The sequence below is a fragment of the Pteropus alecto genome, unplaced genomic scaffold (genome assembly GCF_000325575.1).
Source record: "Pteropus alecto unplaced genomic scaffold, ASM32557v1 scaffold276, whole genome shotgun sequence".
Taxonomy (NCBI): domain Eukaryota; kingdom Metazoa; phylum Chordata; class Mammalia; order Chiroptera; family Pteropodidae; genus Pteropus; species Pteropus alecto.
In genome coordinates this window covers 3,565,457-3,579,500 of record NW_006438074.1, presented here as the reverse complement: position 1 = coordinate 3,579,500, position 14,044 = coordinate 3,565,457, and the positions used below count along the sequence as shown (strand labels likewise).

At 50.9% G+C, this 14,044-nt stretch overlaps 1 protein-coding gene across 1 annotated transcript in view; it reads left to right on the top strand.

Moving 5' to 3' along the window:
- The first annotated feature begins 6 nt into the window (after positions 1 to 6).
- Positions 7 to 14,044, top strand: part of RAB15 (RAB15, member RAS oncogene family) — a 22,366-nt gene continuing 8,328 nt past the window's right edge. The window contains exon 1 of the mRNA XM_006915126.3: positions 7 to 150. Coding sequence (XP_006915188.1) covers positions 27 to 150 — 124 coding nt within the window. The 5' untranslated portion in view covers positions 7 to 26. The remainder of the gene's footprint in view (positions 151 to 14,044) is intronic.

The following is a 14,044-nucleotide window of genomic DNA, read 5'->3' as shown; positions in this document are numbered from 1 at the left end:
CGCCCCCGGCGCCTCGGGCCCCAGCCATGGCGAAGCAGTACGATGTGCTGTTCCGGCTGCTGCTGATCGGGGACTCCGGGGTGGGCAAGACTTGCCTGCTGTGCCGCTTCACTGACAACGAGTTCCACTCCTCGCACATCTCCACCATCGGTAAGGGGCGGTGGCCGAGGGGGGCCCCACCCTCCCCGCCGCCACCACCTGCCCGGCGGCCCCTTCCCCTTCCCCACTCAGCCCGAGAGGAACTGTTCGCCTCCCTGGCTCAAGGCGTGGGTGCAGCAGGCCAGGGCAAGGGCATAAATGCCGGGGTGAGGGGCCCCCAGCTGGGGACTTGAGCCTCGGTTTCGGGAAATGAGGGGGTCCCCGCTGCTGTCCGTGACTAGAGTTGGATTTTCCGGCCTCGCGCTGGGGAGCCTTCCCGTCAAAGCCGAGGGAGGTGGGTGTAGGTAGGCCTGAGTACCCTGAGCTGGGACAGCGAGGATCGAGGATCGTAACCACTGAAATGACACCCCCACACTCGCAGGTGGAGAGGGGGAGGGGAAGTAAAGCCTGTGCTCAGGAAGAGGGGTTCAGGATGGGGAGCCAAGTCACTGAGTCACTGGACACCCTCAGTTCAGGGCTGACCCAATGCGGAGCCTGGAGGGGGAAAAAGGAGGAAGGGAGGGGCCTAAGGGATTGAGTTTCCAGGGCACAGCTGTGAAAGTAAGCCCCAAGGTGGGACACCTGCAGGAGGGCGTAGATAAGGTGAGACGCCAACGTTCCTGTGAAAGGGGTATTTACTAGCCAGTTCTGGAAGAGCAGTTAGCTGAAGCATCTGTTTTGAAGAAGGCTGAGGAACGTCAAGACTACCTGTCCAGACCAGGGGACAGAAGGCAGGCAAGACCCACCTTAGATTACATCTCTTTGATCTGGCAATGCTGGAGCCTGTGCTTAGAGGGACAAGGCCTGGTGACATCCCAGAGGCCTGTGACGGGATCAATTGTTTTGGGAGGGAGTGGTGGCCTCCCCTTTCAGGGGGCTCCTCCTTTGAGCAGTCTGAGTTGAGGGAATTCCACCCACATCTAACAGCTTCCCCACTGATGCCCAGAGTAGCCTCAACACTGCCCAAGTCCCCCCTGCCATCTGACAAGGCTCCAGCACTCAGTTCCACTTGAAGCTACCGCCCTCCCAACACACTTCTTGCTAAGAGAGAAGAAGGAGCAGATAGAGCCAGGAGGAAATTGGCCTCGTGGTTAAGAGACAGCCTTTGCTGTCAGGCAGACCTGGTGCTGGCGGACCTCACTTTGGGGCAACATAACCTTGAATATCACTTAAGCTTCTGACCTTTAGTGTCTGATCTGTAGAATGGGACTAATAACAGTACCTATCTACCAAGGTGTTGTGAGGATTAAATTAGATAATGTTTATAAAAGCACTTAGCACAAACTCAGATACACAGTGAAGCTGAATGAATGCTGGTGTCATTACTGTTACCATCACTGAGCTCCTAGGGGCTCATTCTCTCTTTGCTTCACTATCTTCAAGGGACTTAGTAAGGTCAGGGAACAGATGCATTCATCTTTCCCAGGGAAGCTGTAAGGCAGGTTCCTAGAAGGTCCAGGAGCTTGGGCTGGACCACTGTTTGGATGAGAGACATCTCAGAGGGATGGGTAGGTGCAGAGGCCAAGGGAAGCAGCATGCCTCTTGGGAAGGCTCAGAGGTAGGGAAAGGCCTGGGAGTGAGCAAGGGAGTGGCCGAGGAACCAGATGGAATATGGGGACAGGTTGTAGGTGTGGGGACAAAGGGCAACAGGGTAGCACTTAAGGAAACTTGCAGTGGCTATTTTTGGGACACGCCTGGCACCAGGTGCTACTGAGCTATCACAGAGGACTATGGGCTGGCTTGGGGGCCTCTGGCTTTGGCCTGATGCACCCTGGTATCCTGGCCACATTACAAGTACTAGGAATGATCTGAGATTTTTTCCCTGGAGAGCTTTACTCATTCACCTCACTTCAGAAGCTCCTGAGCTCCTGCTCAGCATTGTGGAGGGAGTCAGCCTCCCCTAGGAGAGTGCCCTCTTCCCCACAGACAAATGAGGGAACTGTTGTTTCTGAAATACCAAGATGGCTCCTCCGAGGCTCATGCTTAAGTCCCTTGCCCCCATATTGCTAATTACTAGTCCTCCTTATGCCTCTTCCACCTTATCTTCTTCCATCTTAGACATTTCTTTCTGCAAGACAGGTAAATGTGCAGTTTTCCCTCGCAGGTCACCGGGACTTCCTCAGAATCCCTCTGGGTCCAACCACTTTGGGGACAGAGGTGAATCAGTGAACTGGGTAGAGATGTCTCTGTAGAACCCTACCCCTCCTGTGTCCTCAAGGCCCTTGGTATATTGACCTAAAACCTGAAGACAACCCTCCTAGTTTCTGATGGCAGGACACAGAGGACTATTTAGGAGTTTGGATTCTGTGGAAGAGAAGCTTTACACCAGCCTTTTTAAATCTACCCACTGGGTTCGTTAAATGTGTTCTTGTTGAAAGCTTACCAAGGCATTGTGATTCTACCTAATCTCAGGCGTGTTTTTCAGCATTCACTAAGACTTAGGGAGCGCGGATGGCCAGGAAAAGCCATTCCCTTTTCTGAATATAGACTGTTTTCCAGAGATGGAAGGGGCAGCCAGGAGACAAATCAAGGAGCCAAGAAAATGGGTACTACCAACTCATATTCATTAATTTATCTAGTCAAAAATAAATAAATAATAAATACATGTGTCTTGTAGGCAGGCTCTGCGTTGAGACCTGGAGATTCCAAGAAGAATAATACACGACGTAGTCACCTCTCTCAAGCTGTTCCTTGACTAAGACACATTCTTTTAATACACTAGACAATGATCTAGGCACCTTTCCTGGAGCTTCTTTGGTGAATGGGGAAATGAGGCAACTCACCAAATTGTGCCAAGACAGAATTCAGATTCTTGGATCATGTTGATATCACTTAGGCTGACACTTTTGTGATTTACTGTGTATGCCGCTTCCTTGTCAAAGCCTGTGACATTCCAGAGAAGGGTCTGCCAGGGAGCAGTGAGGAGATCTCGCAGGTGGGCAGGTGGCCCCACAGCTGGATCTGTGACATTGGCATTCTTCTCCTGTGAGCTGTGCTGACCCAGATGTGGTGCAGAGGTGGGCAGCCGGCGCCTTAATGTTCTCTTCTGTTTCCTGGCGAGACGATCGTACCTGTTAAACAAATTAATTGGGCATTCACTACAAAGCACCGTGCCAGGCATTTAGAGACATTGCAGTCCACCTTTTCCTGCCCACAGAGCCTGTCATCTAGTCAGGGAGGCAAGACAAACCAAAAGAGCCTTGGCCACAAAGAAAATATATCTGTGAGTACCAGGTAAAATATCTGGTGAACCGCTTTTCAAATCCATTATGATCATGATCACAACTGTCAGCAAGGGTCTTACAGTCATTATTAGTAGCTACATCGTCATGTAAGATGTGCATGAGGCAGCCACTGAGTGGCGAGGGGACCGTGAGTACTATTGCTACAACCGAGTGCTAGAGGAGGCCAGAGAAGGAGAGGGACCCTGCGGACCAGAAGCCACAGGGAAGGCTTGAGGAGGAGGGGAGGCTGAAGCTAGGCCTTGCTGTGTGGGCTGCTTTTCAGTTCCTGTAGGGGAAGAAGCAGATGGAGCAACAGGAGCAGAGACAACAGAGGTGGGAATTCAGTGGGTGTTCATGGGACTCTGGGCAGTCTGGCTGGAACAGAAGCGGGGTTTTAGGAGAAGAGTGAGAACAGTTCTGTTTATTTCTGTCTCCTAAAACTATACTTAAAGTGCCTTGAGGATGCGACCAAATCTTATTCCTCATTGTTTTCATTGTCCTAGTACAGGGCCAGGCACACTCTCCATAAATGTTGAATGAATGAATAAATGAATGAATGAGGTCATTGAGGGCATTGAGGGCCTGGCTGAGGGGGTGGATCTTGAGCCTTCACAATAGTATCAGAAGTTTCTGAGCAGGGGAATGACATTGAAAATGACACTTGGAGCGTTGGCTCAAGAGAGGACTGACTTGCAGCAAAGGCTATGGTAGTATCTGGGCATGAAGGGACCTCTCAGCTCCTTCTCTCCTTTCTCCTTCCCACCCTTTCCTGTGGCACCACAAGAGGCTCCACACCACCAGCTGTGCTTATTTCCCACTGACCAACCTGGCAACTTCTGAAAGGGCTTCATGTGACCTGTGCTGCCTGCCCAGGCAGGAGATGAAATGTCCTATCCTACGTGGATGTCTGCATGCAGGGACTTTTGGTTTCCTTTCTGCACGGCAGCCAAGAGTGACATGTAAGCCACTAATGCAGGCTGAAGAAGAAATTGCCCACAAGTTGATTTTCTCCTGCTCATCCTTGGTCTTCCCTGAGTACACCTGTCCCTGGCCTCTGGACCTTTTGTTTTGAAGACCACCACTCAGCCGCACCCTTCCGGCAGGAGGGTGTGCCTGTAATTTTCCGGTTTGACTGGTTGAACAGCTGTGGCTTCACGGCCACTTGGCAGGATCACCTTTCTCAGAAGGTTCTGTTTGCACTGAATCTGGCTGCCTGGGGCAAGGACTTTGGGTGACTGAAGGGGAGTGAGAGGGCTGGGGAAGGACCAAGGGGAAAGGGCTGATCCTTGAATCGAGCTGCCTTGCAAACAGCAGGCCAGTACTTGGGCACAGGGCCCTGGGGTCTGTGGGCCCCCGGACCATGAGGCGCTGTGTACGTATGCTGTGTGACACTGCAGGAGGATCTGGACTGGGTCTGTGGCCCAGAACTCAGGCAGCCTGAGACAGGTCTTTTCCCATCCTGTTCTTAAGGCCCCCCCAGAAAGGAAGGGAAGGTGAAGCCCCGTGAGTAGAATAGAAAGGGAGCAGACCGACAAGCATGAGATTCTCCGTGGCCTTACTGGCTCTGCGACCTTCAGACATTTACTTAACATTTCTGTGCTTAGGTTCCGCAGCTGTAAACTGAAGAAATAGCAGAATCTTTCCTAAAGGTCATTGTGACAATCACAGAGGCTAATGAATACGAAGCACTTGGCAGAGCCCTCGAAAAAAATGGTAGCTGCTATCATCATCATCATCATCATCGTCATCATCAGTAGTAGTAGTAGCAGTAGTAGCGGTAGTAGCGGTAGTAGCAGTAGTATTCCTAGCTCATAAAAAATTATAGAGATTGATAAACTATCCATCACTCATACATTTGGTCATCTTGGCACTGTGTACTGAATACCTACTCTGTGCCAGGTGCTGGGGACAAGGAGCTGTACAAGGAGCTGGGGACACAGCAGTGAACAACACAGATGGGAATCAGGACGCCTTCTTACCTTCCAGGGGAGCCCAGGAGTAGGCTCTGGGTTTCATTTCCGTTTCTGCGCCAAATGCCCCTTGCCCTGGCAGTCCCAGGGTCTGAGAAGGAAGAGTGAGTTGGTGAGCAGGTGAGGAGCAGTGAAGGAGTGGGGGGAGAGGGGACCGGAGAAGACAAGGTGGCTCTGCCTCATGGCTCAGGTCTCTGCCAGATATCACTCTGCCTCAGGCCCCTGTTCTGCCCATCCTCTTCCCCAAGGACATGATCCCCAATAATGGCTGTGAAACCCACAGAGGATTTTATTTCCACTGCTCTGTACACCTGTGCCACCTTCACAACTCTGCAGATTCACCCACGATTTTGAGTGTCCTGGTTCCTGCTTAGTCCTTTTCCCCCAACCTCCTCCTCATGCCCAGACAGCTTGGTGATGAGCTTTATAACGTGAAAGTCAGTATTTGGCCATTACTCTTTTACCCTGATTGCCAACTCTTCTCAGAGTGCCTTCTCCTGTAATCTAATATTTGTGCCTGTTTCCCTGTATAACTGCCAATTTTCTGCACAGGCCTCTGACCTCCCCTTGGCTCTTCTGCCTGGGCAGCATGCTTTGCCAAGGGGACCACAGAGCTTCCTGGATATTTAATTCCTCCCTCTGAGGTGGAAAGGACTAATCATCTGCCCTATTTTATAAGTGGGAAAACTGAGATCCTGAGATAAGTTGATGACTCACGTCTTACGTGCAGATGGCCCAAACTTGAACCATCGCCTCTCTTCCAGTTTCTCCAAACTGGCTTTGGGCATGCCTGTGCTCACTTTGGAAGTTTCTCCCACAGGTTGCCAAGCAGAACCTCTCTCCTGTGAGCCAAAGGGGAGAGGATGCGTGCCTTCCCCACCCCATCTGAGGACTCTGGGATGGAGGGACCGTTGTGCCTCTGCTGCTGGTGGAGTCTGCTTCTTTGACACATCCCTTTGGGTGACAGTCAGGGGGTGTGTTTGAGGAGTCCAGCTGGGGGACCTTTGAAGATGAGATCTGAGTGTTGCCCTCAAATTACTATTTTGATAATACTGAGAGCTCTGTGACCCAGGCACCGTGATCTGTAGAGAGGGCCAACAAGTTGGCTTCGAAACGTGGGTCATTCCCTGATCCACAGATTAAAGTTTTCTCTTCCCAGATTAAAGTTTTCTCTCCACTGATCTTTTCTCCTGGCAGATACTGACTTCATTCATTCACTCATTTATCCACTCACTTCCCCACTCATTCATTTTTTCTTTTGTTTATTCAATTTGTTGCATAATGTATAATGAACGTCTACCTTCTGCCAGGCAGTGAGAATGTGAAATGAATAAGATGTTGTTTTGCCCTCTGGGAGCTCACAATGCAGTTGGGGAATCGGGCATCCAAGCAGATAACCGAAATATTATGCGAACGTAGTGTCAAATGCTTCAGAATCACAGAGGAGTGACAAATTCCTCCTGGGGAGGTTGGTGAAGCCTTCACAGAGGAAGCAACATTTGAATGAGATCCTGAAGACTAAGTAAGGTTCCCCAGGCGACAATGCTGTTGGAGGAGGCTGTTGGAGGAGGCGTGCTGTGGAAAACACCTCACCATTTGGGGTTGCCACTCTTCTGCCTGGCTGGGCCAGCTGGTACTGGTCCTGGTTAGACCAGCTTAAGTTCATTTTGATCCTTGGTAGGCTGTGTGTGACGGTTGATGCATTTGGAGGCCCTGTCCCCTCTAAGATGTTTGCTCCTGAGGCTCCCAGCCCGTCTCTTCCTCCCAGAATCTGCTGCCTGTGCACTTGGCCCTGCCTGGGAAGAGGCTCAGGAGGAAGGTGGAGGAGTGAGGAGCCAGTGCCCACTGACTACCCAGCAGCAGGCTCAAAGAGGCAAGACCCTGGTCAAGGGCCTGCCAGAGGAGTGAGACAGGGTTAGCTGGAGCACACAGCCTGTGTCACAGAGGCCCCATGGAGGTCTGTGCATGGAGTTGTGGGAACGGCAAGGGGAAGGGAACTAGTGTTTCCTGAGTATTTACTCTGTGTACCTACTATGTGCACAGAAATAGTGTGCTTTACACACGTGAGCATTCAGTGTAGAGATATCATAAAGTGGGGGTGAGGAGCCCCCAAGTTGGCCATGTTAGTATTTGAGAAGTTGTTTGCTACATTCTTCAAATTAGAGCCTGCAAACAAGATTTCATGGACATGTGTTTCATGTACAAGATTTCGTGTACATGCGGGCACACGTGTGCACTTGTGAGGGTGGGTCCCCATAAGGTCCAAGAAAAGGGAAGGGCCTCGCTGTGATTTTCCTCCTTATAACAGAGGAAGCCATAATGTTGGTCCCTTCCTTTTCTCTTCAAAGGAACTCTGAATTTGACTGAAATGTATTCCTATTTAAGGGATATTTGATACTTCCCCTGCCTGGAGCCCTGATCCTTTAGAATCAGTGGTTCCCAACCTTTTTGGCCCCAGGGACTGGTGCTCCTATGAGAATCTAATGCCTGATGATCTGAGGTGCAGCTGAGGCGGTGATGCTAGCGCTGGGGAGCGGCTGCAAATGCAGATGAAGCTTCACTCGCTTGCCTGCCACTCACCTTCTGCTATGCGGCCCGGTTCCTAACAGGCCATGACCGGTACCGGTCCACAACCTGCTTTATCTTCTCTACTCCACCATTCTGCTTTTGCCTCTTAATACTTATCACTCTATGATATGATTATTAGTTTACTTATTTCATAATTGTCTCCCCGACTCAAATAGAATCTTTCTGAAGACAAGGATCCTCTGTGTTATTCACTGCTGTGTCTTCAGACACCTAGCTGTGTCCTAGGCACATAGTAGGTAGGTACTTAATAACTGTTTGGATGGATGCATGCATTCTCCTAGGGGATTTTTGCTCTTCCCTGAGGGGAGTCACAAATAGTGTGGTTTCTTGGGACTCTTAAGATCATAAGAGACTCACTATGCTACACACGTGTTTGGGACTGAGGAAATGGGGAGAGTCCTGCAAGGGGTGAACTGTTTCCAGTAGCTTGTAGCTCTTCCGCTCAGATACATGTCGTAGTAGAAGCTCAGACATAGGAGGGAGCAAGAACTCCGTGGTCCCTGTGCGAATGGTCCCTCTTTGATGTATGAAGAAATGAGGGGTTGGTATCTTAGACCAAGGTCAGTATTGCCTGTTGCTCAGGGTCACTGCTGGTGTCAGATGATGCCCATCAGCTCAGCCAAGCTGCTGGAGTGACCTTCCAAGACCACCCCACTTCCGGGGGCTCGGGTCGGGAGCTCCCGGGGCCGAGGCACTGGGGACCTGCATTCCCTGCAGTCTCCTAGGAGTCCAGGTTTACTTCCCCGGAGTCTGGGAGACACTTCTACGTGGTAACAACCCCTGGGTTCCTGGGTTTCCAAAGACAGACCCTCTAGAGTTGTCCTGGTCCCCATATCACCACTGTCCTTCCGTGTTGAGGTTGTGTGTGCGCATCTTAAAATAGAAAGGAGGGATAGGGTGTCATTCTGTAATCTCCAGTCTTCTTGTGGGTGGGCATCCACATCAGAGCCTTTGACCCTAGTGCCCTGGAGGTTAAAACATGACCTCGGCATTAGAAGATCAGGATTCTATCTGCCAAAGACCAGGGTCTCCTTTTCATTTCTGCTTCCTGTCGCTCCCAGAGGAAGGTGGGATGAACACTGACTAATGCATTTGCTCAGAGAGCCTGGGTTCACCTTTTCCCCAGGATGAGGCTGGCATGAGGGGCAATCAGTCTGCACCTGGGTACGAGGAGAAAGTCGGTTGGCGTGTGGTCCCAAAGACAGCAAGGCCAAAAGTCCCCAGACAAAAGGAAGGAAGAGGATTTAGCCAGTGGCAGGTTTGGGGCGAAGACACTCTCTGGTAGCCCCTCCACTAACGGGTATAAGGGACATTTGTGTGCCAGGAGCCCTTGTCTTGAATCTTGAGCTTTGCCTCTTAGCTCTCCCTTTGTCTTGTTCCCCTCCCTGTTCTTCCCCTCACTGGTCCCCCAGTTGGGGAAAATGGTGTTATGGGTCTCCTGTGCTATTGGTGAGAAAGGGCTTTTGAAATAGAGATTACTCTGATGCCTTGTCTGGTGGCAAAGTCAGGCAGTACCATGTCCCCAGTGGGTCTGCTTTTTCCTACACTTGTTTTGGGGTTGCTCAAGGTGACCTCTTTGGAGGTGATCTCTTGCCACAACCCACGTGAACTCCACACATCCAGTACATGCTGGTTTCCCGTAGGGGAGGAACTAGGAGCCTTCCTGTGACCTGGGTTTGGTAACTGGAGCCAGCATGCCTCCAGGGATTGGGTGTCTGCCTTGGGTTTCAGGTGTATTAAGTTGTTCCTGTTGTGGCGTCTCATTGCTCATAAAAAGGCTCAGGTCACGCTGCTGGTCCCCTGGGCTGTGGTTGATCATAGTGATAACATTTGGCACCCAGGAGAGCCCTGTTTCCACTTGAAGCATGTGGCACTTGGCATGCAGGCAAGCTGGCACCTGACCTTAACCCATGAGGTACTAGCCTACCAACAGGCGCACCGTAGCTTTGCCAGAATTTAGGTTGTAGCTGGGCCATCTGGGCTCCATGGTGGGTGGCGTTTTCTCCTTTTGTTGAAACACTCCAGTTTAGTGCTAGCTCTTTGTCCCCTCTCCCCAACATGAGCCCCTCCTACTTCCTAGAGCCCTTTAGAGTCCCCCTGGGCTCCCTAATCTCATCCTTTCCAAGAGAATTAATAGCTTCTTCAGCTAACATTTAATGAAGCTCTCTGTGCCAGGCCTCATGTTATGAGTTTTTTACCTTATCTCATAATCCTTACAAAAATTCTCCGACAATAGGGATTATCACTCCCATTTTACAGGTGAGGAAACTGAGACAGAGAGCTTAAATAGCCTTCCTAAGACCACACAGGTAGTTAGTGCTAAAGGCAGGATTAGAACCAGACTCTGACCCGACAGCTGTGTTCTGAATGACCATGCCGCTGTTTTTCGCACCACACTGCCTCCATGCTTTCCAGGGCTTTCTTCGAAGGCAGACGGTGATGGTAAGGAGAGTTCTTTCCCCTGGATGTGCCCTGTTTGGTTCTTTGCACAGTATTTCCAGCCCCTCCACGGCTAGACTGGGGAGGCAGTAAGCTCGTTCCTGTTTTAGTGCCCAAGGCGAGATATCTTAGGAGCCAGGAGAGGGCCAGTGCTGGTTCCTCTGCCCTGTCCCTCTGACCTGCCCCAGGCCCCCGTACCCAAAGGAGGACCTCACCTATCCTCCCAGTTCTCTGACAGCAGCCGTCACCTGTACTCCAGGCCTCCAACTGTGGCCTGGCAGTTGTTGGGGTTGCTGCTGGAGGAGCAGAGGCCACAGAGCATCAACACAGCAGGAAGAGCCAGAGGCCACCAGTGCCTCAGGACCTGGCACTGTCGCTTAACTAAGAAGTTTTTCTTGCTAGTGTCTGTGAGGTGTTCAGATCCCTGCTCTTGAGCCACGGGCACCCATCCCTCTTAATGCTCTCTGGGGCAGAGGGATGCCACTAATGGAATTGCTACTTTATGCCCAGCACGGTGCCGGTATGAAGGCAGAGATTTTAAAAACAAACAAAAATTCTCATCAAATGTAAAACATATTCTCTGTCCCTTAGGTACTCTATGTCTCTTTGGGGCTAGAAGACAAAATTAGGGACGGCAAGGAGCAGGGCGCACCGTTTTAGAAGTCTTCCTTCCAGCCCATAGTTGAAACATCTTGCCCCCAGCCTGGGGGAGCCATTAGGCAGCAGTGGACAGTCACAGACTGTGGCTCTCCAGGCATCCTGAGGCACTCTCTAAGAAAAAGGGGTGTGCTAGGAAGATAACCCATGGGCTGGAAGGTTGGCTCTGGTGTGGACTGGTGCCTGTGCTGGGATCCAGTGCCCTCAGCCACACTCTGGCCAGCATGTGTGCATCTTAGGCATCCCCGCTTCTCTGCACATCTGTCTGCTTTATGTTCCTCTCGTTACCAACTGACCAGTCCCCTCTCCACCATCTGGAGGGAGCGGGTTTGATTGACCTATTGGCCTGGTCACCTTTTGGATCACCAACAAGCCCCTTGTGGGCCTCCTTTAGGTCAGATATCCACCCCTAGTCTAGTCAGGAGCTGCTTCTCTGCAAAGAACACACTGAGCAGAGGCTGTGGGCTGGGCAGTTCCATCTAGAAAAGGACATTAGGTGTGGCAGGCACCGTGATGGACATATCTGAGGTGCTGGGAAAAATATGGTGAGCTTTCAGCACCTGTTTGGGAGAGGGCCCCATCTTCCTAACTTTCTCCTCCCAGGACTCCAATGTCTCCCGGAATCTCTGCTGGAGCTGTGTGGAGGTGGTTTGCTTGTTTCTTCACACCTGAGTATTCCCTGTGTCCAGGAGAGGAAGCAGGCTCTCTTGTAGAAACACCGAGGTAGCGCTATCCAGAGCGATGCAGCTGGACTTAGTGGAATCATGGACTCTCAAGGAGCAAAGGGTTCCCTGAAAATAGGTTATCGTGGTAGGCTTGCCCCACATGCGCCCACTGCCTCACTTCTGTATGCCTTATAACACCAGAACATGTGCGCCATACTGCCAGCAGAAAAGGCAGTGAGATTATACAGCCTTAAAGGGTTGGGAAGCCACTGGTTGAGTGAGGAGTATCCTGGCTAGGTTTTAAGAGACTGATTTTCAGTTCCAGCTCAGCCATAGGATGTGGGAACATGAGTAAGTTACTTGGTCTCTCTGTGCCTCATGATGATAATCCCTACTCCTGCCTACTTCATAGGGCTGGCATAAGAACTAGTTGCGGGGCGTGGGGAGGGGGGTTGCTATTTAATTATAAGTATTGTTATAAACTTTGGGTGTGGTTCTGCCTAGAGATGGACTAGACAGTGGTTCTCAAACTTTATGTGCCTCAGATTTAGTAGGGTTGGGTAGGCTGAAGAATTTGCATTTCTAGCAAGTCCTGGCTGATGCTGAAGCTGCAGGTCCAAGGACCACACTTTGAGAACCATTGTCCTAGAAACTACTGTGAAAGTGTGATCCGTGGCCCAGTAGCATCAGCCTCACCTGCCAGCTTAATGCAGCATCTGAGGCTTTATCTACCACCTACTGGGTCAGAATCTGCATCTGAACACTATCATCACATGATGTTCAGGCACCTTAAAGTTTGAGGAGCGCTGCCTTAGAGAAGCTAGGATGAGAACACCCTGGGGGTGGAGGTAGATGAAGAATCTCTCTTCTTCCTGTAGATTCTGAAAATGCAACAAAGAGGGGCAGATCTCAGGATGTGCACCCAGAGGGGCCGATGAGGACAGCTGAGAGAGGAGACTTGGGAAAGAGAAAAGACTCTTCCTCAGGGAAGATGGAGAAAATAATTCTGAGGAAATGAGGTGGGCCTCAGAGTAAAGGCTTCATCAGGCAGCCTACATTTCGCCCATCAGACAGGAGACAAAGGTATCCCCTTGAATGCCTTCAGCTGTGGGAAGGTGACACTGAAGCCTTCAGCAGGGAGGACAGTGGCCGTGAGGAATGTGAGAATCGAACACACATTGAATAAACAGCTTGCTGAGCAGCTGTGAGGGCCCAGCTGAGGTGACAAAGCATGAGTCTACAGGCGACTAAACAAGGCCAGTGTTTTGACTTTGTTCTGCAGTGTTCAGCAGCGGAAAAACCCAACAGCTATGCAGGGGCACAGGTCATGGCGGGCCAGGGCTTGATTGGCACGGCGGACACAGTGGAAGGTTCAGGGTGTGTGGGAGCACAGTAGAAGGAAGATTCCACTAGAAGATCCTTGGGCTGTAATCTTTTAAAACATGAGAGAGAGGGAGTGAGTGGGAGGGGAAAATCCTTCAGAAGGCATAGACTTTCTCAGTCTCTTCCTTAGTGCATATGAACAGCCAAAATGGAAGCATTCACTTCTCAGAGATGTTAAAACAAATTTTATGGGTGGTCAGAAGGGCCTGGGTTGCAGGATGGTAGGGTAGGGTGGGGGTGCTGTGAGCCCCCAGAATTCCTCAGCCTGGGTCCTTGGCTACACAACTAAGAAGTGAAGGAAGCGGGGAGAAGGAATCCAAACCCAGAGCTCACTCCAGGGTGGTTGCCTATCCTCTCGCCTGTCCCACCTCTTCTAACAGTCTGCATTCATTCACAGCCTGCATTCATTAGTTCTCAGGGAGAGTTCCCCTAGAGTCAGGAGTTCCTCGCCAGGCGCAGCCCTTCTCGAGGACCTACAGAGAAACAGGAAACCATGGGTAGTCAAGGCCTCTGTGCCTCATTAGCACACAACTAACTCTCTTCTCATTCCCCCAAGAAACCATGCGATGGGTAGCATGGGTTCTGGCCTCAAACAGGCCTCTGCTACTGGCTGTGCAGAGCTTGGGCTAGTTATCTCACCCCCTGGGCCTTGTTTCCTTCCCAATGAGCTCTGTAAGGGCAGGGATCATATATATGCCTTTGCTACTCTGCACCTAGCCTTGTGCAGGACACCAGGTAAATTCCCATGGAAGTTTATGGGGTAAAGAAACTAGAACCTTCTTTCTCCAAGCCACCCCACCCCCCGGCCTCTTGTGAGCACATTTCACAAGGCACTGTCCCTAAGCAAGCTTGCTGGGTATGAGCTAGGATTATTATAAAATGAACAAAATCGCTGGTTCTCCTGGGAAGAAGGCAGTGTACCATAAAAAAAAAAAAAAAAAAAAAAAAAAAACACTACACGCTCCTTTCTCTGCTTGAT